At 51.8% G+C, this 27,755-nt stretch overlaps 9 protein-coding genes across 9 annotated transcripts; 5 read left to right on the top strand and 4 right to left on the bottom strand.

Annotated features, from left to right (window-relative positions):
- Positions 1-1,947: 1,947 nt before the first annotated feature.
- KD926_007529 (uncharacterized protein) lies at positions 1,948-2,999 on the bottom strand (the record flags this gene model as incomplete). Its single annotated transcript, XM_053100390.1, has 2 exons — positions 1,948-2,783; positions 2,864-2,999. The coding sequence occupies 2 exons, from the start codon at positions 2,997-2,999 to the stop codon at positions 1,948-1,950; spliced, it is 972 nt and encodes a 323-aa protein (XP_052955968.1).
- Positions 3,000-3,947: 948 nt separating this feature from the next.
- On the top strand, positions 3,948-5,408 carry KD926_007528 (cytochrome and DOMON domain-containing protein; the record flags this gene model as incomplete). Its single annotated transcript, XM_053100389.1, has 1 exon — positions 3,948-5,408. The coding sequence occupies one exon, from the start codon at positions 3,948-3,950 to the stop codon at positions 5,406-5,408; it is 1,461 nt and encodes a 486-aa protein (XP_052955967.1).
- Positions 5,409-6,487: 1,079 nt separating this feature from the next.
- KD926_007527 (C2 domain protein) lies at positions 6,488-10,463 on the top strand (the record flags this gene model as incomplete). Its single annotated transcript, XM_053100388.1, has 5 exons — positions 6,488-6,841; positions 6,903-6,938; positions 7,000-7,374; positions 7,433-8,917; positions 8,976-10,463. 5 exons carry the CDS (start codon positions 6,488-6,490, stop codon positions 10,461-10,463), a joined length of 3,738 nt encoding a protein of 1,245 aa, XP_052955966.1.
- A 3,263-nt stretch (positions 10,464-13,726) lies between these two features.
- On the bottom strand, positions 13,727-14,914 carry KD926_007525 (uncharacterized protein; the record flags this gene model as incomplete). The annotated part of the gene is made up of 1 exon (XM_053100387.1): positions 13,727-14,914. The coding sequence occupies one exon, from the start codon at positions 14,912-14,914 to the stop codon at positions 13,727-13,729; it is 1,188 nt and encodes a 395-aa protein (XP_052955965.1).
- A 1,456-nt stretch (positions 14,915-16,370) lies between these two features.
- KD926_007524 (putative DNA polymerase iota) lies at positions 16,371-18,471 on the top strand (the record flags this gene model as incomplete). The annotated part of the gene is made up of 3 exons (XM_053100386.1): positions 16,371-16,418; positions 16,531-16,818; positions 17,005-18,471. The coding sequence occupies 3 exons, from the start codon at positions 16,371-16,373 to the stop codon at positions 18,469-18,471; spliced, it is 1,803 nt and encodes a 600-aa protein (XP_052955964.1).
- A 182-nt stretch (positions 18,472-18,653) lies between these two features.
- On the top strand, positions 18,654-19,286 carry KD926_007523 (uncharacterized protein; the record flags this gene model as incomplete). Its single annotated transcript, XM_053100385.1, has 1 exon — positions 18,654-19,286. One exon carries the CDS (start codon positions 18,654-18,656, stop codon positions 19,284-19,286), a length of 633 nt encoding a protein of 210 aa, XP_052955963.1.
- A 1,525-nt stretch (positions 19,287-20,811) lies between these two features.
- On the top strand, positions 20,812-23,282 carry admB (ADAM family of metalloprotease ADM-B; the record flags this gene model as incomplete). The annotated part of the gene is made up of 2 exons (XM_053100384.1): positions 20,812-20,881; positions 20,953-23,282. The coding sequence occupies 2 exons, from the start codon at positions 20,812-20,814 to the stop codon at positions 23,280-23,282; spliced, it is 2,400 nt and encodes a 799-aa protein (XP_052955962.1).
- Positions 23,283-24,399: 1,117 nt separating this feature from the next.
- cdc31 (putative cell division control protein Cdc31) lies at positions 24,400-25,299 on the bottom strand (the record flags this gene model as incomplete). The annotated part of the gene is made up of 2 exons (XM_053100383.1): positions 24,400-24,891; positions 25,027-25,299. The coding sequence occupies 2 exons, from the start codon at positions 25,297-25,299 to the stop codon at positions 24,400-24,402; spliced, it is 765 nt and encodes a 254-aa protein (XP_052955961.1).
- Positions 25,300-26,052: 753 nt separating this feature from the next.
- Positions 26,053-27,678, bottom strand: KD926_007520 (ssDNA-dependent ATPase MGS1; the record flags this gene model as incomplete). The annotated part of the gene is made up of 1 exon (XM_053100381.1): positions 26,053-27,678. One exon carries the CDS (start codon positions 27,676-27,678, stop codon positions 26,053-26,055), a length of 1,626 nt encoding a protein of 541 aa, XP_052955960.1.
- Positions 27,679-27,755: the final 77 nt, after the last annotated feature.

The raw sequence follows: 27,755 nt of genomic DNA, 5'->3' as shown, positions 1-27,755 counted from the left end.
CCGAATTTTGGTCAAACCACCCTTCAGCCTCATTGTGACTGTGATATCGTATACGTATGCTTCGGGATTCAAGATGCGACCGGTCAAAGCCAAGTAACGAAGCCGCCAAGGACATCCCCACCCCATGAGGGACTGTGAGGGACTGGGCTGTGGAGAGCCTTATTGTGGGTGGTGATTTTTTTCCCTTCTTTCTGTTGGTGCGGTATATGGTGATTCAGATTGTTCCAATTTCCCAACGTCCCGAAGAAGAGGGAGTCAAGAGATCCTGATCGACATTCGGCTTCCCTCGCCGTCGGCCTCGTTTTGCAGGCACCCACGACGGTCGCACGGAGCTTCGGTCGTGCACGCCCCGAGGTTACGGTTCTTGGGGTCCTTCGCTTGTTTTAAGGTTATCTTCCCTTCATCCTATCTTCCTCGTGCTATCCGTAGCCTCTCGTCCTTGGTTATCGGGAATGAAACAAAACAGACTTACCCGAGGAGTTTACAGTCCATAACCATGTCGCCTGACTTTAATGGGGTCTGCATGTCGGAAGGCACGACAAACTCTTCCTCCATGCTACTTGGCCTAGGCTGGGCATTAGCTTCTACGGAGGATCCTTGATTGACGGTAGACTCGGTAGTCGCTTTAGCCCGTCGACTTTACGCCATCTTAGTGAGCCTTCGGGGCATGTCGAGCCCACCGCGATGTTAATCCTTATCACGGATCAGTTCTCCCGCCTATTTGTACTCCGTACGCTTACAGTCGTGCAGATGCTATGACGCCGGACTGCGACGTTACTAGTTGCTGCTACTGTACTGCTGCACCCCTAGCACCCCGACGTGGTAGCTAATCCATCCTCCCATGCCGATCCGTTCTACGGTGTACTCTGTCCAATCTGATTTTTGGACTTAACAGCGCACGGCAAATGTCGGATTCACTCGGAGAATTCGTCGCACAATCTTCTCTCTTCTTTTTTCTTGTCTTTTTTTCACCTGGTCCCTGCCCTGTTTCACTCAATGTTCGCTGCCGTCCCGAGCACCTCATCCACCACTAACTTTTAGTGCATGAACCGGTGTGGAATTGCATTGCAGGTGGGTAGAAAACTTCTACTCTAAGCCTTTCTGCCAGTGAAACAAGCGGGAAGAGCGACTCGTTCGTTGCTACTACGGAGTACTATCAGACACCAGTTTAGCCCCAGCGACGGGCCGACCGCACAGTAACTAGTTTTATCTATCGTCCACCTCTAATTTCCTTATTCTTTTCTTGACGCCTGACAGGAATTTTAACTTTGAACTACGGAGTAGTTACCTACTGCATAATGCTACTAAAATCATATGTTGCTGTCAATCACAATCCCTTCTTGAGAGAACTCGGTGCATGATTTGAAATACCGTCGGGGATGAGATGCCCTCACCCGGAAAGATAGAGTTCTACTCCATACAAACGGAGTAGATCCATACGGAGTAGAAAAGTGTCTGAGAAAGAAGAAGAGACAAGCCCTAAGTAGACAAGGCTCGTCCCATACATTCACGATTCATGGTTATCATGCGAGACCAGCACGGCCCAGAATAAAATTCAACATGACCCTTTAATTTGGAATCAGAGTGAGGCAGGGCGATGAGCGAGTTTCCATCTCGTAATTAGGCGGCCATGTACGGTCCAAGAGATTTTCGCAGTGGTTCCGGAGTACATGACTCGAAGTTTATACCAGACTACCAGTATAGTCAATAATAAACAAACCCTAGGTTCCATTGCAGGCTGTTTCTCATGCATGATACGCTTAGAAGAATGTGAAAGTAATAACTATATCAAATAGAGCATCATAGAATCATATCCTCAAATAAGATATTAAAGAAAAAAGAATCACCATTTCTCGCTCATCCACCTATTCCTCTAGGTAGATAGATTCCCTAGAGCTTTTAACAGAAACAAAACATCCTCAGAGATAAACATCTAGAGAATACTAATCAAGCCGTCCACTCCCCATTCCACCAAGCGCCCATCCCCAGCAAAAACACCACCAAACTGCCATCCCTTATCACATCGCGAAACAAGTGGAAATACATCCCCAGCCCTGCCTGCCCGCTCCCGCGTCTCATCAACACCCTCGCCCCTGTCATGACCATCTCGCCCGTCGTAAAAAACAAAAAGGGACTGCGTGCCGTCGCCGGCGGCGGCGGCGCCTCGCCGTACAACGAGACCGACGAACCCAGCAACACGAGGAAGTAGACACCCACGGCGATGGCGAACACCACGTGCAGGATCTTCCACGTCCAGATGGCCTTCTTCTCGGATTCGGTCTGCGGCGTGGATCCACCGGGGAGCATGCTCGCAACGAACGGCGGGAGTCCCAACGCGGTCGCGAGATCGGCTTGCGAGATGGCGGGCCCGTTGTTGTTGCCGTTGCCGTTGCCAGCGCCAGCGCCAGCGCTAGGTCCTCCTTCCCCTGCGGCCATGCCGCCCATGAGAGAGTTGAGGAGCTTGACGGTCGGGTCTTCTTCGTCTAGGCCGAGGCTGTTGGTGAGGTCGCCCATGCCGCCGGCGCCGCCTTGGTTGCCGCTACCTGGGGGCGGGCCGCTCTGGCGTAGCAGCGCGCGGAAGGCTTCTTGTTGGGCTTGTAGCGATTCGGGTGATTGGGTCTGGGTGTCTGGGAAGGGGTGGGTGGGTGCGATGGGGGGTTCGGGTTGATTATTCGCGGCGGCGGCTGAGGATGGCGATGCTGGTGATTGCGTGTCGACTCCTGAGGAGATGGATGCCGGGGGTTGGGGAGATGGAGACGGGGAGGCATCTTGGTCTTGTCGTTCTGTAGGGAGTAAGTAAATGAGGATTAGGTCATATGGGTGGACTCGAGGGAGAGGGAAGAGTCGTTCAATCCGCACGTACCAGCGGCAGGGGTGCGTCCACTCAAGCTGGTGATTTTGTCCAGACGAGCGGCACCTCCTTCTTTAATCTTGGCTTCGCGACGCTCACGACGCTGGCGAGCTGCTCTCTGAGCGGGGGATTCTTCAACTGTGGACATGGTTCCGAGCGGGTGGTTGTGGGTGTCGAATGTTGATGTCAGTGTTGATGTCAATGTCGAGGATGTATAGATGGATGGAGAATTTAATCGATTGTGTGGAGGAACACTTCTTGACTCTCTCCGGTGGAAGGGTATGAAGTCAGTGCGATGTACAATTGCCCAGCTTATCCAGGGAAATCCCGATCGTCGACGGTGAAAAGTGGCGGTGTTGTCGGGTGGCCTGTGCACTCTAGCCACCGGTGGCGGGTCTCTTTACCAGTGTCTACGGAATAGAGTACAGAGTAGTATAAAGTGTAGATTCGGATATTTCTGACACATGGACTGTGTTGTCACTGTTTAGAAAAATGTAATTGTGTTGTATAATCGCGAAAGAGCATATAGTTGAGCCAACATTCACCTGTCTCTGCCACATCGGCAAGCTATATATAGTTCTGCGGACAGACTTGAAGCTCCTCTCCACCCTACCTGACAGTAGAAGACTAGAAATTGGAAATCGAGAGAAACAGAAGAAGTGTTATGTCGAAGAGAGCTAAAGCAACAAAAGAAATCAAATACACACCATCAAAGTATCTGAAAAAAGCAAAAGCCCCTCAAAAACCGCCCCATGTCGAGCTCAACTCCAACGAGCGTTGCTTGATAACCCTTGCGTCTGATTTGTCCAGATGCGCGACAGAAACAATAGCGCCGTCTAAGTATAGGAAGGACAGCAACGGTGCATTGCCAATGCAGTGGCATCGCCCTGCTTTAGCGCTCACTGGACTAGCCCGTATTCTGGGCGAACCAAGGGACTTGCTCGATGTAACTTCTGCCTTCCTACCCCGCAAGCGACCGTGGTCATTATCTGGCATTCCTGATCTCCTGGAATTCGCGGCATTATGCCATCCATTTTAATCTGAGCGCGTCTAACACTCCCACTTTCTTGGTTATCTGCTTAATGTCGACTTCATCATGGCCAGAAGTCCAGCTCGTCGACTACTGTTAATCTTCCTCGCCATCATCTATCACATCTCCACCATTCTCGCAAAGCCCGTCCAATACTGCAAATTCGGATACGACAAAAACCCCAGAGATGCCGAAGTCGACTTTTGCATGGGTGTCGCCATGCACCAGAATCGGTCTTCCGATGCCTACGACATGTACCTCAGCATGACCGTCACGCGAGATTCAGATCTCGGTTGGACCGCAATCGGCACGGGTCCCGTCATGGCAGGCTCGCTGATGGTGATTGTCTATGGGGATCCCAATTCGAAGGAGCCTCCGACTGTCAGCGTGAGGACGGTGGAGGGGCATCGTCAGCCCAAACTGCTAACCAACGAGACCGCTGGTGGTACAGACATTCGTATCCTCGACGCAAGTTGGCAGCCCGTTTCTCACGACGACTCTCCGTCCTCTTCACCGACCTTTCTGGCCAAGGTTGCCCTCGTCTGCTATTCCTGTACGTCCTGGCCGGGAATTGGAGATCATCCCATCTCGGCAACGGCGACCTCGCTCCCATGGCTCTGGGCATGGAACGATAACCAGCAGCTCGCGAACTTCTCGAGCGACCTGCACCTCAAAATGCACAAGCACCACTCCCGAGACGGCGGATGGGGAAATTTCTATGTCGACATGTCGCGATCCGTCGATACCGCCGAGAAGCCGCCCTCCCCTCCATCTATTCAACCTGGCGTTCGGACGATAGGTACGACCGATAAATCATCGACTGCTTTCAAATGGCCTCGTCTCGGGCCTGTCGCTCAGGCGCATGGCTGGTTAATGGGGCTCGCATTCCTGTTATTCTTCCCCGGCGGCGTAATCGCCATGCGGTCCCATTCCAGCCGAGCGTTCCAATACCACTGGATGATCCAACTCGTCGCCTCCCTCTGCGTCGCCGTCGGCGCCATCCTTGGTATCGTCATGAGCCGTACCTTCAGATCCCCTCACCAGATCGCTGGACTGGTGGTGTCACTCACCCTCGGCATCCAAGGCGTTCTCGGCTGGCGACACCATATGGCCTTTCTACGCATCAAGCACCGGACCTGGATCTCACATACCCACATCTGGGCCGGACGGCTGATTCTGATCGTTGGATGGGTGAACGTCATCAGCGGCATGCTCTTGGCCAGGTTCGGCTGGTTCTGGATTCTTCTGATGTCCGTTGTCCTGGTGGGCGTGGTAGTCGGCCTGGTCTTCTGGGTTCGGGCTTCCACGAAACGGAAACAGCATAAGGGCCGCGAAGGGTATGATGAATCGGAAGACGCCCTCATGCCCTGGAAAGCAGACCAGGAAGGCGAGTATTTTGTTCTCGGCGACGAGGAAGAGGAATTCATGCCCGATGATGTGGAGCTGAGCGACATGGGTGATCCGGGTCATGCGAGAAATAGGAGTGGTCCGTATGATCCTATCCTGCGCAAGGGGGAGGAGAGTTAAGTGGGGAAGTGATAGCTGCTATGTGATATAGTCAGTGTGTCTGAAAGATTATCTCTATAGCACAAAGAATCTTAATAGCTTCTCAAGCCTCGCATGAGGTAGAGAAGAACAGATGTCTCCCGTGATACCTTGTAGCTGGTAGATGGAATACCCATTGGATTCAGTCAGCATGTCTCGGAAGGCACGATATAGTGTCTTATCGGACTTGTGTTGGCTAGAATCGAGTAGTTTAGTTTAGAAAGTGAAAGAAAAATTATATTGAATTATTAGCAACAAGATGAGTATAGTTGTTGGTTTATTTAGTTCCGAGGACCTATAGTCAGTTTGGGAAAATCACAGGGGAGAGATAATGTATCAAAAGTAGTATGACAATTGTACCGAACCGTCGGATAGCTAAATTAAGCTGACCATCCTAATATGACATGTTATTCATCCTCCGTAAATTAATTAACACATTAAATTAATGGCCAGGCCTGCCTAGAATGAAGTCACGTTGAGCGGGAAAACATGAGACGATCGATGACGCACCATCAACAAAGAAAGGCCCAGCAACTGCCCGGCTTCCGTCGTTTCATCGTCCCATTGACCGATCTACGGACTGACATGCTCCTTCTGGGGTGACGAGTGGATGAACCTTACTTGAGTTACTTGCCAGGACTTTCCAGTTGGTCTTCCCCCGGGATGGCCGTGGACGCGTCCGCTGTGGATTGGGTGGCCAGCCTGGGTCCCTCCACTTATGACGTAGGGCAGATTGCAGCATTACTTCACCAGTGCCTTTCCCCTACGTTTCTTTCCATTCAGTCCTTTCATTTGATTTCAATTGACCCTTTTTTATCTTTTTTTTTATTTTTATTTTTATCTTTTTATTAGTATTATCTATTCATTCAATTCAACCCGAGTTCTTGGGTGCTTCCGACCGTCCGTCGAGTACTTCATCCCCGTCGCTTTGTGAAGCTCCCAGACGATGGGAGCGTCGTTGACACTATAACGTCATCATCTCATCTTCTCCTCCGACCATTAATACCGCCATTCTGATCACCTCACATCGGTAATTTCATTTCACACAGTCCCCGAATACCATGCCCCCTCATCCCAATGGGACCGAGTCCCCCCGACAACACCGCATCGGCGAACACTGGAGCGGACATAACCCCGTGCCGACCATTCATAAATTCCTAGAGCATCTCGAGAAAGACAAACAAGATCGGAGAATCCACGAGGAGGCGTTAATAGCCAAGGAGAAGAAGGACCAAGAAGCGAAAGAGGCGAGAAAGAAAGAAGGGAAGGACGAAGACCGGGGAGATGTCGCGCCTCATCGACCGCGGAAAGTGCCCAAGGGCAAGACTAGGATGGTGACGGATCCGACCACGGGACGGGAGATTGAGGTCGAGGACCAGGATGAAGATTCTATGGACACCGTGAAGAATCCGATGGTATTGAGTCCCCTGCCTGATTCCCTTCGATGGCATGGTTGCTAAGTGTTCTTTTTTCTAGTTGGTGGTTCCCAATGCCAATCTGGGGAGGCCAACGGTAAGTTGTTCTGGATCAGTCTTGAGTTTGACACGATCATTCGTTAATGTGTTGGTAACAGGAGGTCAAAACCGATACCAGCCAGAGCTTGGCCGACTATAAGGAGAACCAGGACATCACCGCACCCCCAGACCCCATCGCAGAGGGTACCACCTCGGACGTCCCCATTCATGGCGAAAAAACAAATGTTCTCTTCCATCCTACGCCCACAGTATCCTACAAACCGATGTACGACCACTTACATAAACGGGGGGCCACTTTGTGTATCGGAATCGTGGTGGGTATTGTTTTCGTAGGCCGTATATTCGGTACCTCGCTATGGGGTCTGCTTCCGCTGGCCGCCATTATCGCCAGCGGTGTGTGGTTGTGGGTGGAAGAAGTCGTCAGGAGTGGCCGTGAAATGGAATGGAGCAGCGAGCAGATTCGAGGCCAAATGGTAAGTCATGGACAAAATAGGGCTTACGAAGCTCCCATTACTAACGATCTACCGCAAGGCGACGGCGAACCTTCTGCCAGAGTCGGTCGAATGGATGAACAGCTTCCTTGGTATCGTCTGGGGTCTAGTCAACCCGGAAATGCTGTCCCCCGTTGCCGACACCATTGAAGACATCATGCAAGCATCTGCACCAGGTGTAGTCGAGAATGTTCGCATTGCCGAGATCGATCAGGGGAATAACCCCGTACGGATTCTGAGTCTACGAGCACTCCCGGACGAGCATGTGCAAAACCTCAAGGAAAACATCCACGAGGAGAATGTCAAGAACAAAGACCCCCAAGAAGCGGCCGCAATCGAGGAGGGCGGCAGTCACTACAATATCGAAGTCTCGTTCGCCTACCACGCCAAGCCAAGTGGTCAAACTGCGTCATCTAAAGCACGCAACATGCATATGCAGCTGGTCTTCTATTTGGGAATGAAAGGCCTTTTCGGCATTCCATTTCCCGTTTTCGTCGAGCTCATTGAGATGGTGGGCACCGTGCGCGTGCGACTCCAGATGATGCCCGAGGCACCCTTCATGAAGGACATGACATTCAGTCTGGTGGGAATTCCTCACATTAAGGCTGGCTGTATGCCCATGGTCAAAGGAGGTGTCAACATTCTGAACCTGCCCCTAATCTCCAACTTCGTTAACTACGCCATCGGAACGGCATGCAGTCTGTTTGCGGCCCCCAAATCGATGACCATGGATCTCAGCATGATGCTGAGGGGTGATGACATTCTCAAGGAAACACAGGCCCTGGGTATCATGTGGGTTCGGATTCATCGTGCGAGTGGATTGAGCAAGCAGGACCGACGCGGCAGCTATGGTGGCGGCAGTGACCCTTACATCAACCTTTCCTTCTCAAAGTACGGCAAACCTATGTATTGCACACGGGTGATAACGGATGACTTGAACCCCGTCTGGGAAGAGACGGCTGCGTTGCTGGTCACCCCTGAGCTGATCAAGGCCGACGAAAGCCTCAGCGTTGAGCTCTGGGACTCTGATCGCAACACCGCCGATGATATCGTTGGGAAGGTCGAGCTGCCGATTCGAGAAATGATCCAGCACCCAGGCCGAATGTACCCTCAGGTGTCGAAGTTGCAAGGCCTGAGCGAGGGCAGTGAGATGCCGGGTGAACTGCACTGGGAGGTTGGATTCTTCGGGAAACCGAGGCTGCGACCGGAACTGAGGACAGACGGCAAGAAGAAGGATCTCCCCGATAACTTCAAGGATATTCCTGAGTTCCAAGACGAAAAGGGCGTCATTACTAACGAGGAGGAAGACGCCGTTGTGCACACGCCTCCCGATCCTCTTTGGCCCAGTGGCATCTTGAGCGTCGTGGTCCATCAGATTGTCAATCTCCAGCTCGCCAATATCAAAGGAAGTCATTTTCGAAGTGGAAAAGAGTACGAACCAGCCAAGCCGTATGGAGAGAATACCGAAGAGCAGGGCAAGGAGCTGCCTACCAGCTACTGCAAGATCGTTCTGAACGACCAATTGGTAACAACGACCCGTCTTTTGATTTAAACTAGACCTTGTGAGGCTAACCCTATCCCAGATTTACCGCACTCGAGCCAAGGCTGTCAGCTCCAAGCCCATCTTCAACGCCGGAACCGAAAGGTTTGTGCGCGATTGGCGATCAGCTATCATCACTGTCACCGTTCGAGACCAAAGATACCGAGAACACGACCCAATCCTAGGAGTAGTCCCGCTGAAGCTCTCGGACCTCTTTCAGACGAGCTCGCAAGTCACCCGCTGGTATCCTCTGGATGGCGGCATTGGGTTTGGGCGCATCCGAATCTCTCTCCTCTTCCGGCACGTCGAGACCAAGCTCCCCCCTAACATGCTGGGATGGGACGTCGGCACGTTCGAGTTTGCCTCCGAGAAGGTTATCGCTCGCGGAGTCCATCAGCGTTTCAAGATTAAGCTACGCACCGGCGGCAGTAGCGGCAAGATCACCAGGCACGTGTGCTCGATCGATGGGTCGGATACTGTCTGGGATCTGAGCTCCCTTCGCAACAACGTCCTTCTTCCCGTGAAACACCGGTACCGCTCGCCGGTAGTCTTTGAATTCCACGCGCAAGGCAAGCACCACGCCACCGGATATGCGGTCCTGTGGCTCCAGCACCTGATAGACAACGAGGACATGCCCATTGACATCCCGATCTGGGCCACGAAGAACGGCAAGCGCCTGACCCAGAACTACATCACCGAGGACAACTGGGAGACCAAGCGCGAGCCGGGACTCGAAGACATGCACGAGATCGGCCGACTCCAGCTCACCGGCCGCTTCAAGCCGGGCATCGACGAATCGCACGAGCAATTCGTCGTGGACAACCATTCCCGCGAGACCTTCGAGACATGGGAGGCTTGCATCGCCGAGGGCGTGCGAACCCGCGGCGTCGCTGTCGAAGTGCCCGAGGAGGTCGAGCGCCTGCACGAACAATCCCTGGTCAACGGCCGCGACGTCCTGAAGCACGCCGACTCTCGAGAGCGCCGCCAATGGCTCGACAAGCAGGGCCAGGACTGGAGCGGTGCCTTTGGCCACGACCCGCGCGCCTACCTCAGTGACGACGGCAAGATCGCCGAGCCGGGCCGCGACGAGCCACCGCTCCATCCGACCAACCCTCCGCCCGCCGACATCGAACACACCCGGGTCGGAAGCGATAGCACCCCCGGCGAGTTCGAGGACGCCGCGCATCGCCCCTCGCACGAGCAGCAGCAAGCCCCGAAATCCTCCACCGACAGCCGCAGCCGTCCATCGACCGGCCAATCGGCCAACACATACCCCTCGTCTACCGAACCGAGCAGCTCCAGCAAGCCGTCCACCGAGGACAGCGAAGCCGGGCCCAGCGAAGGACAAAGCGAGAAGGCGAATAAACGAAGCGAGCAGCGCCAGCAGCGAGGCATGATGCAATGGAAGCCCGCGCGGAATGTGGTGTTTGCAAAAGACGAAGCCAAGTTCGCGATGCGCAAGGTGCGCAAGCGTTTCACGGGAGACCTGACGGGACGGGAGCCTGATATCGAGACGGAGACGGGGACTTGATGATTTTTATTATCTTCTGTTCTTTGTATTTTTTTATTCTCTACAGCTGGGAGTTCCTGGTGTTCCAATTGTCACTGCTGATCAGTCTATGTATGTACAGTATACTAGATTTGGAAGTAATAATCTATGAGATAAGGATATTCTAGTACTGGTTTATCAGAGTTAATCTTCTAGCCATGATACCCCCCGATCACTGTAAGAAACAGCAACAGCAATGAATGGATAGATAACCTTGGACAAGTCTAGTTAGCTGGTGCCTGACAACAGACCCGTGACTAGGATCTGCCCAGTCCATATGACACAATCAAGATCAAAGAGGCATTGGGATTCCAACAAGGCTGAGCAGCATGATCCACCCAGCCCCCACAGGCAACACTAACGATTTACATGTTGGCGTTGCATGATCGCAAATGCTCCCACACCGCTTAGGAGGCTATGTTTCTGTGCTGGAGGTATGCGGATATGGACTTTTTTTTTGGTCTTGTCTGCTCCACGGTCTATGTACATACCTAAACGATATGATGGGGCTATGTCACTTGCCAATTACCATGAACTCCATGCTACTAAGATATACGGTTATTGATTACAAGGAATCCTCTATGGATATGAATCCTTTGACAGAGCCTCATCCTGGGTTGATACTAATGGCGTGTCTAGTTACTTCACTCCATAAGTAACTGGGCGGAGTGGCTCTGCTCATGTCCTCCACACGCTACACTTGATCCTTCACACGACACTCGCAGTCTCACAGTAAACTCCAGCCTCGGAACATTGAGGATGTTCTAATTGAAATCCGGACAGGAGGCTGGAGGGTGAATAGTGGATACTCTAAACTATTAAGTGTACTACTAACAGCTAACAGTCTCACTAACCAGTTTACTACGTCAAGTACGGTGGGGGCCTGGGGCAGTTACAATTATTGAGCCACCGGCCTTACACCGTTGACCGAGGGGTTTTCTTGTCTCTCTCTCTCTCTCTCTCTCTCTCTCTCTCTCTTCTTATTCTTCTTCTTCGTTTTGTCTTTGACTTGGCAGCGCGGATCCAGATGAAAGTATTACCGCACAAACTTTATACTTAAGTACCTAGTTACAAAAAAGGCAGAATTCCAGAGTATAAAGTAAGTATCAAGGATAAACACAGCCAAAAATACTTGGAAATCCTTCCATTCGCACTCGCATTCGTTCTCGCTACATCCAAATCCATGTCCATCCTTTTCATTAACCTGCAACTGCAAGGCTGTATGTACAGTGTACGGCGTAACTCCATAGCGAAGAACCAACGTAGAGCCCTGGAATTAAAGCGTGACGATCAGGGGCCAAAACCGCCCTGAGGCTCTGCGTGCCTCTTATCCTTAAGCATTCGCTGTTCGTGTTACTGTAGGTAGTTAACAGTATAACTACCGATTAGTTAAGTGTTGGTCCGCATCTTCTGCATGCCCCTTATCATTGCCTTGGGGTTGGTGGGTTGGTCTTCAGAGTAGTGAAGGTACTAGGGTACGGGGTATAGCTATAAGCAAAAGATGATTCAGGAGCCATTAACGTCCTGGATGCCTTAACATCTGATCTCACCTTTTCGTCACCCAAAGATCAGAGACAAAAGAAAAGAACAGAAAAAAATGAATATCAAAAACCCCTCCTCTCCGCCACCATTGCAGCCTCCGTCGGCGCCAAAGCACTCCCCAAACGAGACGACATCACTCAAGCCATCTTCCTGATGAAAAATGACAGCGGGGATTGCTACATCGGCTTGAAGAATATCCAAGGATGCACGGGGACATCATCCATCGTGGGAACATACGACGAGGGAAGCCAGAAGTGTATCAAGAAAGAGGGTGAGTATACCTACCTACCTACCTAGATATAACATATATACCTTTCATACCTTTTCAACACCATCTAACAATCTAATCAATCTATCTATCAGGAACACCCCGCGAAGGCAGCAACCAAGGCCAAGGCGACATCTGCGACGGCGCCACCATAATGCTCTACTACCAGGATCAGTCGACTCTATGGTCTGCCGGCGACGCGCACTTCGACGATAATACTGGGAACGGCGATGATGATAATGGCAACACGCAGGATTTCCAGGGCTTGGGTTTCGATACGGGTTGCGGGTTGTTTGAGGAGGGTGGGGAGTGGACGAGGGTTTGTGGTTTGCAGTAAACTTTGGGATTTTATGGCTTTGGCTGTGCTCTGTAAGGCATTCGTGGAGTATGTGAATATTTATGGGAGGTATTTGGGAGGTATTTGGGAGGGTTAGGGTTCTGGGGTAGATATGTGGACTGGAGGTTCGGGTCTGGTGAGGAAAGTTAGACGGTTACTATTGAGATGTGAGGGAAAGAGGAATGGGAAACTGATCGTCCATCAAAAATTCTTTCCCGGGGTTCTACCGAGCCAATATTTGGTAATTAGGTGGCAAGTCTCTGGCGATGAATGATCTGAATTCGGGACGTTTAACACGTTATACCCACTGTCCAATTTATATGGCAGCTGGATCGACAGATGAATCAGCGAGGGAGCAAAAGTTAGAACCATGGAACAGCTGCACGAGAGTAGACACGTAAGTAGTTCCATATCGAGATCGACTGGATCCCTTCATTTAAGATCTATTTTTGGGCAGCAGCAGGCAGCAGTGAACCTCAACCACGTCGCTGCGCAGGACCATCATGAATAATGTTGAGAAGTTTTCCTCCCGATCCGGAGCAGATACCCGAGCCAAATGAACAAATAATATGATTACGATGTGCGAAGAACAATGGATGCAGGTGATCGTCAGAATACGGGGGAAGTGGATTCATGGATCCACCTCGTTTCTATATTAATCACCTGCAGTCGTATTTCTTGCTAAGAAGGATGGATGTGGTAAAATTGTGACTGTCTATTAGACAAAAGTGAGAAAGTATGTATATGAAATGAAAAGAGGGCGTCCTCTGTATATGCAATGTCATAGTCGTCGCCGGCCTTGCTTGTTTCAATCAACCATAGCGCCGGTGAATGCAAAATAAAAACCCAGCAGACAATTAATAAGAACCCAGCCCTCCGAAGAAAATAATAAACAAAATAAATAGACCCATATGTGACGGTGAGCAGTGCTCGGAATGATTCATCTCCCATGCTTTCTATATGCATAAATCGTGATGGGGGGTTGGTGGTTAAAATGAATAGTGAGATATAAATAAAGAGTTGCAAGCGAGTTGCAAAGTAAAAATAGAACTGTAGGTCGTCTCCCCATGCAAGGGTGAGTTGTGACTTCATCAAAGGTTATTCCGGGGGATCGGCATGTGCACGTTCAGGTTCGTGACTCGTGGTCTTCCAGTATTCGTCGTTCTTGTCCGCCACTTCCGAGGCGACCGAGGAACTCGGACTGGAGTATGGCAGCGAGGCGGCGCTCGAGGCCGAGAGAAGGTCCGAGGCCGACGCAGGGCTCTCGACGTCTTTGCTCACCCATTTCGGAACGGGGTTCGACAGTAGGGGAACCGTCGTCGTTGTCGTCGTTGTCGCCAGATCCGACGGCGTCTCGTTCTGACCCGACGGAGGCTTCGCGCCTTCATTCTGGGTTTTCAGGGTTTCCAGGGGTCCCAGCGTCCACCGCCATTCGCACCGGCGTTTGACTCGTTTCTGGCGAGGCGTCTGAGGAGTCGTCGAGCCGTAGTTTTCTTCCAGTCCGTCCATCAGCGCGACCGCGCGAACCTGTTTTTCTGCGCTCAGGTGTTTTCGTTTCTTCCGTTCCAACGTGGATAACGGGGAGCGGCGCGTGCCGGCTGAGGAATCATCCTCGTCGGAGGTGCTGGCATCCGACGGAGCCAGGCTGGAGTCTGAATCTTGATCGGAGCTTGTCTGAGGGGGTTTTTGTTCGATCTCTGGCTCCCCGGAGAGATCGGAGTGTCGGGCGGTATAGTGTACAGTTTGGATTTCTTCTTCGAGTGGTTGTCGATAGTTGACTTGCTTCTTTGCCGGAAAAAAAACCCGGCGCGAGCCCGTGCCTCCGGTGGCACTCGTGGCGACCGATGCAGACCGCAGCCGACATGTCGGCTCCAGCGGGGAGTTCCGCAGGATGCTCTTCACTCCCAGAGGGAGCTGGTAAGGATTATTATTGCTGTTGCTATTGTTCTGGGCGTACGAAGGATAGGGAGATGAGGGCTTGCTGAATCGACTGGCGGAAGGTTTGGAGGGAGAGGCGGTTGCGGAGGGGATGGCCGCATCGTAGGCATTCTTGAAGGTATTGCGAACGGTGGGAGAGGCCGTTGCACCGCCCGCTAGCGAGAGCGAGAGTCCGGTCGAGGAGGTCCCAAAGGTTCTCGGTAACGAGGTGGTTTGGAGAGTGAGTTTCGGGCGGGATGCCACGGTCGGCCGGTGTTCGGCCGTCGTATTCGAGGAGAAACTGCAGGTCATATTGGGATGCGAGACAGTCGACTGCGACTGCGACGGCTGGGGGACGATGGAGGTCATCGTAGAGAATCGATCGGCATGGGAAGGGTGAGACAGGAGGATAAAGGTCGAGAGGTCGATAGAGGGGCAGACCGAGCAGGGGTCAGGGAAAAGGAAGAAAAAAGAAGACGAAGAAGTAACGACCAGGACTGGGAGTCAAAGAGAAACCCAACCCCCGCACGAAAGCGCCGTGATATCACCGAGAAGAGGGAATCGCTTCGAGGGCGATAAGAAAGACTAAGACGACTAACGCGCACTTAAGCGTGTCGATGATCCAGGGTGTTTGGCGCAGGAAATGAGGAGAACGTTGGGCGCTTGTCCAATCCTTTTTTTTTTTTTTTTTTTTTTTTTTTTGCGTTCAGATCTTTTATTTTTTTGCTGATTGTTCCTAATTTAGGATTGCCACTGACGGGTGGACGATCATTATTGACGAGCCATGATGACTTGGATGGTGGGAATCGGGCACGACGGTCAGATGGAGAGGAGGAGAGGGAGGATTATGTAGTACAATTAAAAGATGAGAACAAAGAAGATGGGAAGGAAAGTATGGGAAAAGAGAGGGGAAAAAAATCTATCTTTTCGGGAAGAACAGGAAAAAAAAAAGAAATAATAAGAGCGAGAACTATAAACGGTTGATGCCGCAATTCTGAAGGTTGAAGAAAACCAGCGAATGGAAGGAATGGAAGGCAAACCCAAAGCCGAAGCGTATGGACGGCGTTAATTAAACCCTCATGAATTAAATTAAAAGCGGTCATAGTCATGCGATAGCCTCGAGATAGTCGCGCCCACTAATGCGGTGGTCCTACACCACGCTGCGACTCTGCTAATAATAAAGCGAGACTATCGAGTGGCATCGACGCCGCATCAGCTCTCTATTCTTGTCTGGACCCGGTCGAATTTCTCCGCTGAGGATCCCTGACTGGTCTGGCTCTGGCTCACGACACGCGGCCGATCCATCCTAGCGATCGACCGTCCTCCACTTTGACATCATCCCATGTCGGGAACAAATCCCTCTGATACTGATCTGAGACTGAGGAGTAGCATTCTTGCGTCTGGGGGGAGTATGAAAAAAGAGACATCTCTGAATAGTGAACACTGAATCCATCGGAGGACAGAGACCGTTCTAGTCTGATTAGTTATTAATAGCCGCCGGTCTCGTCACGCTGCAGCTCCAGGATGCAGGGATGCTATAAAAAGATCCCTGTCGGTGGACCTGCCAAGACCGCGCTAGTCCAGTTCGACCGAGGTGGCGTCCAGGCGCTAACCCGATGAATCCGCTTAGTCAGTTCCCCCGCCACACCCCAGCCGCCAGACTGCCCGACTGCGTGTGATTCGGCCTGGATATACCGCCGGGAGTGACGGGTGCTGCATGCTTTAGACTCTTCCTCCGTACATCTCTCCGAAGGGTTACTCGTTCTTCTTGTCCCCATATTATCTACTCCGTATTGTAGGGGGAAAACTCTTCATCGGAATTTACATGGCGGCCGTCCCTGCCAGAGACGACCGTCGAATCATTCTTCACTTTGTCAGTGCCGCCCAACGGAGAAATTTAGAGGGGTGACAAGAAATAAAAAATTTAAAAAAGTCCGTGACTCAAACTAAGGTAAACTAACCCGTCGGCTTTTGGGTCCCCACAGGATTATGATTGCTTCTACGCCTCCGTCTTCGAAGTCGAACAGCCCGTCTTGAAATCGTTGCCTTTGGCCGTTCAGCAGAAGCAAATCGTCGTGACTTGCAACTATGAAGCCCGACGCCGGGGTCTACGCAAACTCCAACTCATTCGGGAAGCCAAGCAGATCTGTCCCGACGTGGTGATCGTGCTGGGTGAGGATCTCTCTAGATTTCGGGATGTCTCCAAGGATCTCTACCTCTTCCTGCGCGATTTTGTTTGGGGAGGTCGTGTGGAAAAATTGGGCTTCGACGAGGTAGGTCTTACTTCGACTCTTGGTCTTTCTTTTGTTTTCGCCTCTCGCCTTCTTGTTTTGTTCTGTGTCTCATTCGACTACATGCATTACTTGGTCCTGTCGTCTTTTGTTTCCAATTTTGCTTGCCGTCCCCACAGACGGTGGATCCTGGTGCCTGAATAGTGATTTCTGATAACGGGAACGCAGTTGTTTTTGGATGTCACAGACATGATCACGTACAACGTGGATCTGCTGAACCGACACGATCTAGAACACTCATTCTTTCATCTCGACCGCCAGGAGCCCACCGTGGGCTTCCCCTACAATGCCTCCAATCCGCTTGGTCCCACCTATCCGCCGGACTCGGCCTGGTCATCGCCCGCTGCCCTGCCGGATTCGTCCTCGCTGGACACCAAGCTTCTGGTTGCCTCCCATCTAGCAGGTTACCTGCGGGGTCAGCTCGAGGAACAGAAGGGCTACACTGCCACGGTGGGCGTGTCGACGTCGAAACTTCTTGCCAAATTGGTGGGAAGCACTCATAAGCCCAACACTCAAACAACCCTCCTCCCGCCATACGTTGCGGCGCAGCCTGGCGCACATTCCACCGTCCTCGATTTCCTCGACGCCCACGAGATCCGAAAAATCCCCGGCATCGGCTCGAAAATCGCCCAACGGATCACTTCCCATCTCGTCAAAACAGGCGTTCGATCGGAAACCATCCAACATGAAACAGCCCCTGTCGGAGATACCCCCGTCACGGTTCGAGACGTGCGTCGGTGTCCCGGCATGAGCCCCTTACTTCTAGATAAGATCCTCGGCGGCCCCGGATCCCCCAAGGATATTGGAATTAAATTCTGGAGACTGATCCATGGCGTAGACCATTCGGAGGTCCGGGAGGCTCGGGACTTACCCACTCAGATCAGTATCGAAGACACTTACGGGCGCATGGATACTCTCGATGCGGTCAGACGGGAGCTGGTCTCTTTGACGGTCAGTCTTCTCCGGCGCATGCGAACTGATCTGACGGAGAGACTGGACGAGAGCGAGGCAGCGACCGGGCGAGTCCCTGGCTCGCGCCAACCTTTAGAAGAAACGGTTCGCATGCGATGGCTGGCTCGCCCTAAAACTCTACGTCTCTCTACGCGACCTCGGCCGCCTCCTACGCCGGATGGTGGACAGATTCGCAGCTTCAACCGCATCTCACGCTCTGCACCTCTCCCCCAGTATGCGTGCAACTTGGACGAGAATGTTGATGCGCTGGCGGAGCGACTCGTGCAAGATCTGGTCATGTCCATGTTCCGGAAACTTCATCCCGAGAAGTCTGGATGGAACCTGCATCTGTTAAACGTCGCTGTGACGAACATGATCGAGACAGCCGGGGAGCGGAAGCAGAGTAGCGGTCGGGACATAGGGAAGATGTTCCAAAACCAAGATAAAGCAGATCAAGTGCCCTTCCGTCAAATGGAACAAGGCTTGTTACCGATCACGCAGTCATCCATACCGAACGTCTCCAGTGAATCTGACCTTCGACCCGGTCCGGGGGTTGATGCGTGGGAGGAGAGCGATGAGGAGGAGGAGGACATGGCCTGCGTAGCCTGTACCATCTGCGGAGCATTGATCCCACATTTTGCGCTTGTAGCCCATGAGATCTATCACTCCGCACCGGGGGGATGATGGAGACATGATACTAAGGTTAACTCTGCGTACCGAATCGAAGGTATGTTCCGGGTTCGCATTCCAAACCAATGATGTTCTATTGACTCTATCAGAACATCACGACTTATTCGCTTGGGACGATCTAAGTAAATGCGATATAAATCGCTTCTTCTTCTTCTTCTTCTCTTCCATCCTCAATCATGTCCTCGATCTACGTCTTACCCTCAGAGCTCCTCGACCTCATCATCAGCCACCTTCCCTATGCAGATTTCAAATCTCATCGCCTAACATGCCACGCCCTAAGCGAAAGTGCCGCACGCTGGCTGTTTTGCAGGGTCGTGATTACCTATCACCAGCATGACGACAGCTTCGACAGAGTCCAAGGGTTCTTCGAGGAATACGCCCCCTTAATCCGCCGGCTGTCACTTTTCTACTATGAAGATTGTCGCCCCGAGCGAATATTTGAATCCCTCTCATTTTTCAAGCGCATGCCGTCTTTAGAACAGCTTTGGCTGTACACGCTGCAGGCCTTGTTCACTGATGATTCTGTTACCGGCCAATTCGAGAGCCTTATGTTTCAAGCCAGCCCACTCACCCCGCCGACGGAGAGAATCCTGCCGCAGCTGCGGTGGTTGAGGATAGATAACAATGGATGGTACCGTAAAAAATATTGGTACCTCGACAATCTGGCGGTTCTATTCATCATCCCCACACTGGAACACCTGGAACTGGAATACCTGGTTCTGCGCGATCAAGATCCCAAATTTCCCGGGAGTTTTGATCTCAACCAACGACAAACAAATCTCAAGTCCCTGATTATTGAGAACATATAGTTCGACATCACGGCGTTGGAGAAGATATTGTCGATACCCCGGTCTTTGACACGTCTCTCGGTCTACCATAGCGCTTCAGGTAGCTATGAATTCCCTGGGGGCTGGTCCCAAGAATCTTTCCTCAATGAGCGTTTGTATCGAGCTATATTGCAATGGCATCTCTGGAGGAGTTGATTCTGTGTTTGTTTGTTGGCGCTCTGCCAAACTACGCGCTTGATTTGTCGCGTGAACGGTTTCCGAGGCTGCACCTTTATATTGGTCAATTTAAGGATTCGTCGAATAGATTTAAACCGTCTTGGTGACATAGATAGTCTTCAGTCCCTGGCATTCTGTAAATAGTAGTACGCGGTCGGCACCTGGACATAGCTTTGGCGCTATTGGGCCATACCCACTGGATAAGTCCGGGGCAGGGATCTGAGCATCGATCTATACCAATCTCTAGAAACGTTCTCAATACTACCTTATCTACTACGGTGTATACACTATTTACGAAAGCCTTGCAAGTAGGGCTGGCATGCCGGGAGTCACGGGGCTGGCGCCAAGACCCGGACCCTTTTTTCCTTTTCGTTTTCAGTCGTGGAATCTCGTCTTCATTTCCCTCCATCCACTCGCTTTTGTCGACCAACCCCCTCCAATATTTCGTCGTGAGTCTTTCCCTTCTTTTCTGCGCCCGTCATCGCGGTCATGGTGCAGGAGACAACATCCTGCCCAGCACCCACGCGCCGTGGTCGACGATCGCCGTCCGACTCCGTTACATTGTTGTCGCGGACAACCGATTGAAATCGCAGGCTCGCCGACGCTATTGGTCACTAACGCCTTATTAACTCCAGGGTCCATAGCGTTATTCACTGATTCTCGACTCCGGACCCCGAACTCCCCTTCCATGCAATCGGCGTGAGACATTAGTCGCTCGACCTTTCATCTGTTTTCTTGTCCTTCTCCACCCTTTTCATCCGCTCTGATCCGCTTCTCCTTTCTCATTTTCTCCTTGAGTCTTACTCTCAATCCCTCCCATCCATCAATTCGCTGTCTGGCGGGGTTGCAATCCACTCTCTGAAGCCCATCTTTTACGTTCGTTCGCCTTCAGTCGATTTCGCCTCCAACTCCCTCCGGCTTCCCGCCAAGCCTGCTGCGCCTCGCGGCCAAGCTTATTTCCGTCGCTTTCGGCTTCACTTGACCGACTTCTTTCATATTCCAGGAAGGGCCGATCAAAAGAAACTTATTGACATTCTATTGCATCGATTGCTTGCATAGTGCATGTCAATCCACGCGTTCGGGAGCCACGGAGGTATGACCGGTCTCTAATGACCATAACTAAAGCGCCGAACGGAGATCTCGATTTGTTCGTCGGCACAGGGAGGACCGCTGTTCTTTTGGCTGTTGCCTGATGCTACTCGTCGGCCGTCTGGTTCTCCAAACTTAACTTGATTCTTCATATTTTATCTTTTACCCACACCTTCTGTTTCGTTTTCGATCGAACAATCTCCGTTCGTCTTCCTGGCCGTTGGTCTAGTTCCTCGCGGCCATGAGGCTTTTCAAACATTCGTTGCGCCTTGTGGCAACGGCGCTTGCACTCCTCACGGTGGGCACTGATGGTGAGTATCCTTATTTTTCTTACTTCTTTTTACTTTTTTTTGAAGCCATTTCCTGATCCGAAATCATCAAGCCCGGTCGCAAGAGCCCAATGCTATCCAACGTGTTTCGACCCTCGATCATACAACGATAAACACGCCCTCCCATCAAATAGACCACCTTTCTCATTTCGATATAACGTTCAATCTTCGCGACAAGAATCAGAGAATTAAACTAGAACTAGAACCGAACCACGACATTCTCGCCGAAGACGCTTATGTACAATACCTAGACGCCGAAGGTAAAGTTCGGCGGGAGGAGGCTATCCCACGACATGAACACAAGGTCTTCAAAGGAAGATCCCTGAAGGGGCGAGGGAAGGGCCAGTGGGACCCGGTAGGCTCGGCCAGAATCTACATCAAGAATGACGGACCCCAGCCACTGTTCGAAGGTGTATTCAGTATCCACGGCGACAATCATCACGTGGAATTAAAATCGACCTACATGGAAAAGAAGCGCTCCCAGGACGTCGACATTCCCGACCGAAAAGGCGATTACATGGTCTTTTACCGTGATTCCGATATGATCCGACAGATCCATACCGACCTCAAGCGTTCACTGCCCATTGATTCATCGTGCTCAGCAGACAAGTTGGGCTTCAATGCCGACCCCAACCACCCAGTTCTTCAACCTTTAGAGCAGGAGAGCATGGGTAGCTGGGGAGCGATGTCCCTGAATTCCTTATTTGGGCTGAGCAAGCGGCAGTCTGATATTGGCGGCTCTTCGGGAAATGCTGGCGGAGTGAATTTGAAGTCCACCATTGGTAGCACCTCAGGCTGTCCCAATACCAAGCAGGTTGCGCTCATCGGAATCGCCACCGACTGCGAATTTACCGGTTCGTTCAAAGACGAGGAAGCGGCCAAACAGTGGGTAATCAATACGGTCAACAGTGCATCCAATGTCTATGAGAAATCGTTCAACATCTCCATCGGTCTGCGAAACCTGACTGTAACAGACAAAGAATGTCCTCAAAACCCGCCATCCTCAACCGAGTGGAACATGCCCTGTTCCAAGGGAAATATTACGTCACGTCTGGACCTATTCTCCAAGTGGCGTGGACAGCAAAAAGATGATAACGCCTACTGGACTTTAATGAGTGACTGTCCTACGGGCCCCGAAGTCGGATTGGCATGGCTGGGGCAGCTGTGCAATAACGAAGTCTCTAGCGATGGCTCCAACGCTGTCAGCGGCACCAATGTCGTCGTTCGCTCTTCCGGGGGTGGATGGCAAATCTTTGCCCACGAGTCGGGCCATACTTTTGGGGCGGTTCACGATTGTGATTCCCAGACTTGTTCCCAGAACCTTGCGGCGTCTTCCCAATGCTGCCCGCATACTACAGATGAGTGTGATGCTAAGTCACAATACATCATGAACCCCAGCACGGGCCAGGATATCACCAAGTTCTCGCCGTGTACAATTGGCAACATCTGCTCCGCCCTCGGTCGCAACAGCGTCAAGTCTACCTGTCTTTCCGATAACCGCGGCGTGACTACTTACACGGGTGGCCAATGCGGCAATGGCATCGTGGAGTCTGGTGAAGACTGCGATTGTGGCGGGGAGGAGTCTTGCGGCGACAACAAATGCTGTGATGCTAAAACTTGCAAGTTCAAGGATAATGCGCAGTGTGACGATGCCAACGACAGTTGCTGTTCGGGCTGTAAATATGCCAAGGCCGACACTGTCTGTCGAGCTAGCCGCGGTGAATGTGATGTGGAGGAGAAGTGTACTGGAAACTCGAGTACCTGTCCCTCTGATCATTTCAAGGATGATGGTTCGAAGTGCGGTAACTCGTCGGCTGGCTTGACCTGCGCCAGCGGCCAGTGTACCAGTCGGGATTACCAATGCCGAAGCGTTATGGGTAGTCTTCTGCACAGCAATGACACCAACGCATGTAGCCAATTCAACGACAAGTGCGAGATCATCTGCTCTTCCCCCGGCTTTGGCCAATGCGCCAGTGTCAACCAGAACTTCTTGGACGGGACTCCTTGCGGCAGTGGCGGTCACTGCGACAATGGAAGCTGCAAGGGTTCTAGCGTCAAGAACTGGATCGATGACCACAAAAATGTTGTAATTGGCATTGCCTGCGGTGTGGGAGGGTTCATTGTTCTTGCTATCCTGTTCTGCCTCATCAACCGGTGTCGCCGGTCTCGACCTACCGCAAAGCCGGTGCCACCGCGGCCTCCCTACGGCTGGACAGCCCCGATGCCACCTCCACCACGGCCTCCTATGGGCCAGTGGCCCAACGTACCGACGCGAGGATACCAGGGACTAGCCACAGAACCTCCCCCACCTCCCTATCCCGGTCCTTCGTACAACAATCCCGGGGGCGCAGGGTACATGCCTACTCCGGCGCGATACGCATGAGCGTGCCGCACTCGAAATTTTTTCCGTTCTATCATCTCGCGTTTTGATTTAAGATGCATATATCTATGCGATGAGTGTCTGTTTGCATGATGAATCTGCAAACACCTGTTGCATTTTGACGATCCTTATAATTGGCACCGGCGCAGACATAGATCTTTTATTCTTGTTATTTTTTGCTTATATTGGAAGATATCTTGTTTCTTTTTGATCTGGTTAATACTACTATCTATCTTCTCTTACATTTATCTGTTCTTCCCGTGTCCTGTGTACTGCTTGCTTTTGGATTGCTCTTTTGCATGTATTCGAACTGGATATATCGTGTCAACCATATGTACAATCATGCTTATCTATGGATGATGTTCCTTCTGCATCCAGGATCGCATAAATAGTCAATTTTTGAATGCATGAAGTGATGGTCATCATTTGGGTTTATCTTTCGTGGTCTTGGTCACCATGTAGCGAATAGTGCCTTTATATAAACTCAACCACTAGATACATATGGTATTACAAGACCGGAGATGCCATTCATGATTCTCTGCAGCATGAGCATCTAGTACATAGACATACATACTCAGTAGATAGATGGAACCATGACATCCAATTGGTAAAGTAGGGAATAAAAACAAAGTCCACAGAGAAACAAGAAAAACTGCTCGGCGCCCACCCAATGCCCAAACAAAAGCAGCCAGCAAGAAACTAAACATTTCACCTAGAATGGCGATGCAAAAACCAAATATCGGAAAACCAAAAAAAAAAAAAAAAAAAAAAAAAAAAAAAAAAAACAAAAAAAAAAAAAACCAAAAAAAAAAAAAAAAAAAAAAAAAAAAAAAAAAAAAAAAAAAAAAAAAAACCAAAACGAAGAAACAAGTGAGATCACTCCGGAGTCCAATGCACCAGTCAGTCATGCCTGGGACATTCCGTCCTCCGTCCTGCTCTGTTCTCTCCCCCTTGACCGACTCACTGGACCAACCAATCCACTATTTTAGATAGAGTATGTATGTGCATGTCCGGACCTTTGACCGTTCACGGATTAAAAAAAAAAAAAAAAAGTAAAGAAAAAGTAAAGCCAAAACACCCTAACGTCAAAACATACAAAAAAAAGAAAACTGTACAAGTATCACTGCCAGCAGATACTCACAAACGCCTCCCTCGTAACACCGCCCACGCCCTCCAGATCGAACTCCTCGATCATCGCGCGCAGCTCCTCCTCCTCGAGGCCCGTCTCGCCCAACTCGCGCGCCACGCGCCGCAGATCCTCCAGATCGATGTATCCCTTTCCGCCCTCGTCGAAGAGCTCGAAGGCCCGCAGGATCTCGTCGCGCGGATCTCGCTCGAGGATCTTCAGCGCCGTGACAGCCTGGAAGGCAGAGAGTGGCATGAGCAGGTTGGACGGGTGCTGGGGGTTCGTGGCCGGCGCGGCGCGCGACTGCTGCTGGTGCTGCGATTGTTGGGCCGCGGCGGCTTGTTGGACTTGTGGGCGGGGCACGCCGTAGGTCGTTAGGAGGGAGATCAGTTCTTGTTTGGGAAGGGTGAAGCCGAGGGCTCGGAAGGCGACTCGGAGTTCGTGGTAGTCGAGGTGTTGGTCGCGGTCGAGGTCGAAGAGCGTGAACTGTATCTTTGGTTAGTTATGTTTGTTTTGAAGTTTCCTTGGGGGTTTTTCAGAGGATTGATTGAGGGATTGGTGTGGTTGTTGCATCTCTTGTAAGGACGGAGTACGGATGGGAAAGAGTCAGGGATTTCTTACAGCTTCATTGATCTCTTCGCGCTGCTCCTCCGTTAACCGACTCAGCGGATTCGAGTCCTGCGAGGGACCGTGAGTTTGCGAATGCACCGGAGGGGCCGGGGCCTGCTGCGAGGCTTTGCCCGCCTCGGGCCCAAAGTCGCTAGGTCCGGGGCCGCCTAGTCGCCGCGTGAACGAAGAAGCACTGAGAGGCATCGCATTGGCATTGACGGATCGATCGGGCAATCTGCCTGCGTTGTAGGAGCGCGTCCCGAACGGTGGCTGAGCGGACGCCATGGTGGTGGGAATGAATCCCCGGGTGGGAGGGGAGGAAGAGAGCCGGTATTTGCACCGGGAGGCACGGACGAGAAAAAGCAATGAGCGCAAGGGAGATGAACCGAGTCTTTCAGCGGAGAGTGTCGAGGACGGACGGCGTGGAAGGTGGATAGATTGTCTGCGGCGGTTGCGACGACGCGAATTCGGAGGACGCGAGGCGGTAAGCAGAGCCCGCGTTGCTTGGCGGGCGGTGGTTACAGGTATACTATGAACAGCAACGGGAAAATTCCAGACAGCAAAGATCTACTATATACGGAGTATACCGATGTTGGTTTATATCGATTGGTTTGTATGTCAGTATGTCAGTATGCTAGTATGTTGTTTGGCCCATTTAATTACAAAGCTGCCTAGGTTGCGTCCATCTTGTCCCTTGCGACAGACCGGTCTCCGCCGCTCCTAAGGTAAGTAAGTTGGATTCAGACCAGCGGAATAGGCGATTGTTCATGAGGACTTCCTTGGGCCCGTTATTATGTGTTGCAGCCTTTTCGGAGGTGGCCGCTAATGACTAGCTGAGTCGTCCGATGAGGGATTGATGGAGTTGATCCGCTGGGTCCTCGACCTCTAAGGCGGTTGTCGGACGAATAGCAAAGGGACATACATTGCAGAGCCTCGGCGAGAAGACTGACAAAATGTCTCTCGCATATTCATTCAGCGAATCCGTAGCTCGTGGGTTGTGGGTGTATCCTGGGTTCATGGGGTCGGTCGAATGATACATCAAAACGGACCATCCGAGAAATCCATGTCTTGAGTCTGGAGATCTTGGTCGACTTGGTAACCCAGATCCAGGTCTTCCAGGAATTTCCGATCCTTTAGTTTCTCGGGAAGGTATTCCTGTGCCACCTCACCATTTCTATAGTTCGGGTTGTACTTGTACTCCTTGCCATATCCAAGTTCCTTCATCAACCTGGTCGGCGCGTTTCGGAGATGGATTGGAATAGGCAGTCCGGCGACGCCCGGTTCTGCAAGCGCAGCGTTGGCATTGTTCAGGCCTCTGTATGACCGCGTGCTCTTTTTGGACAGCGCCATAGCTACCGTGGCGTGGGCCAGGTTGATGCGTGCCTCCGGAAGCCCAATCTTCTCGACGGCCGAGTGAGTCGAGATGGCAAGCGTGAGCATACTGTTATCTGCTAGACCGATATCCTCCGAGGCCACCACGATCAACCGCCGAGCGATGTATAACGGGTCTTCCCCGGACTGTATCATACGTGCTAAATAGTATAGGGCCGCGTCCGCGTCGCAACCCCGGATTGACTTGTGAAAGGCCGAGATCGTATCATAATGCTGGTCTCCCGCACGATCATACACCAAAGTCTTGGTCAAGGATCGCTTCAGCTCTTCGCTGGAGACTCCAGGTCGTTTCGATAGGTCCATTGCTAGTTCGAGGAGGTTGAGAGAGGTCCGAGCATCGCCGTCGGAGAACTTGGCTAGATACTTAATAAGGTCATCGTCAACCAAGTTAGACGGCGCGTAGTTCGGACCCTCAACCTCCAGAGCACGATAAAGGATCTGCGTGACGTCTTCATCGGTGAGCTTGGACAGCGTAAAGGTTCTGCACCGGGACAGCAGGGCACTCTGAACCTTGAAGGAGGGGTTCTCCGTGGTGGCACCGATCAGAGTGACCTGTCCGCTTTCTACGGGTCCCAAGAAGACATCCTGTTGCGATTTGGAAAAGCGGTGGATTTCGTCGCAGAAAATTATGGTCTTCCTTCCGGTAAGACCTAATTCGCTTTTCGCTTCGGAGAAGATCTTCTTGCACTCCGCGACTCCCGTACTAGTGCTGTTTATTTCTACAAACCGACTGCCCACCATCGATGCGATGACTCTGGCAATGGTTGTTTTACCGGTTCCCGGGCCTCCCCATAGGATCATGCTAGGAACCCGGTCTTGTTCAATCAGTCCGCGAAGCACGCCGTGTTGGCCGACCAAGTCCTGACCGCAGACCTCATCGAGGGCGCGAGGACGCATCCGTTCCGCCAAGGGGGCCGCTTTCTTGAATGCATTCATATTTGGTTTCTTTGGCTGTGGCTCCGATTGAGAGGGATCCGAGCTCGGTTCGGGGTTCGTCTCCGCCCGGCGATCCGAGGGAGGCGGCATCGTTCGCTTGCGGGTGACATTTTGTAGAGGCGAGGAGTCGGAGCGTAAAAACTTCTGCGCGTTTGGTTGCGAGGGGGTTTTACGCGCCGAGGCTGGCTGGAAAATGCTTGGAACTTGAGCCTTCTGCGAGGACGAATCCCCCGCACTGGAGGCCGGTTCCTCGATAAAGCTTTGACAATTGGAATCAATGTGATCGTTGATCTTCACGGAGGGGACAGAGTTGCTGCAAATGGGACACGAGACCATCGTGAGCAGCCGGCGGGATGGGAATTGACGGACGACAGCTCCGGAGGTAGCGTCTCGGTGGTCGAGATGGACATATC

This window comes from Aspergillus affinis, assembly GCF_023601865.1.
Source record: "Aspergillus affinis strain CMG 70 chromosome Unknown NODE_44_length_242547_cov_84_751050, whole genome shotgun sequence".
Classification (NCBI taxonomy): domain Eukaryota; kingdom Fungi; phylum Ascomycota; class Eurotiomycetes; order Eurotiales; family Aspergillaceae; genus Aspergillus; species Aspergillus affinis.
The sequence above is the reverse complement of the archived record's forward strand: the minus strand, read 5'-3'. Positions and strand labels throughout refer to the sequence as shown.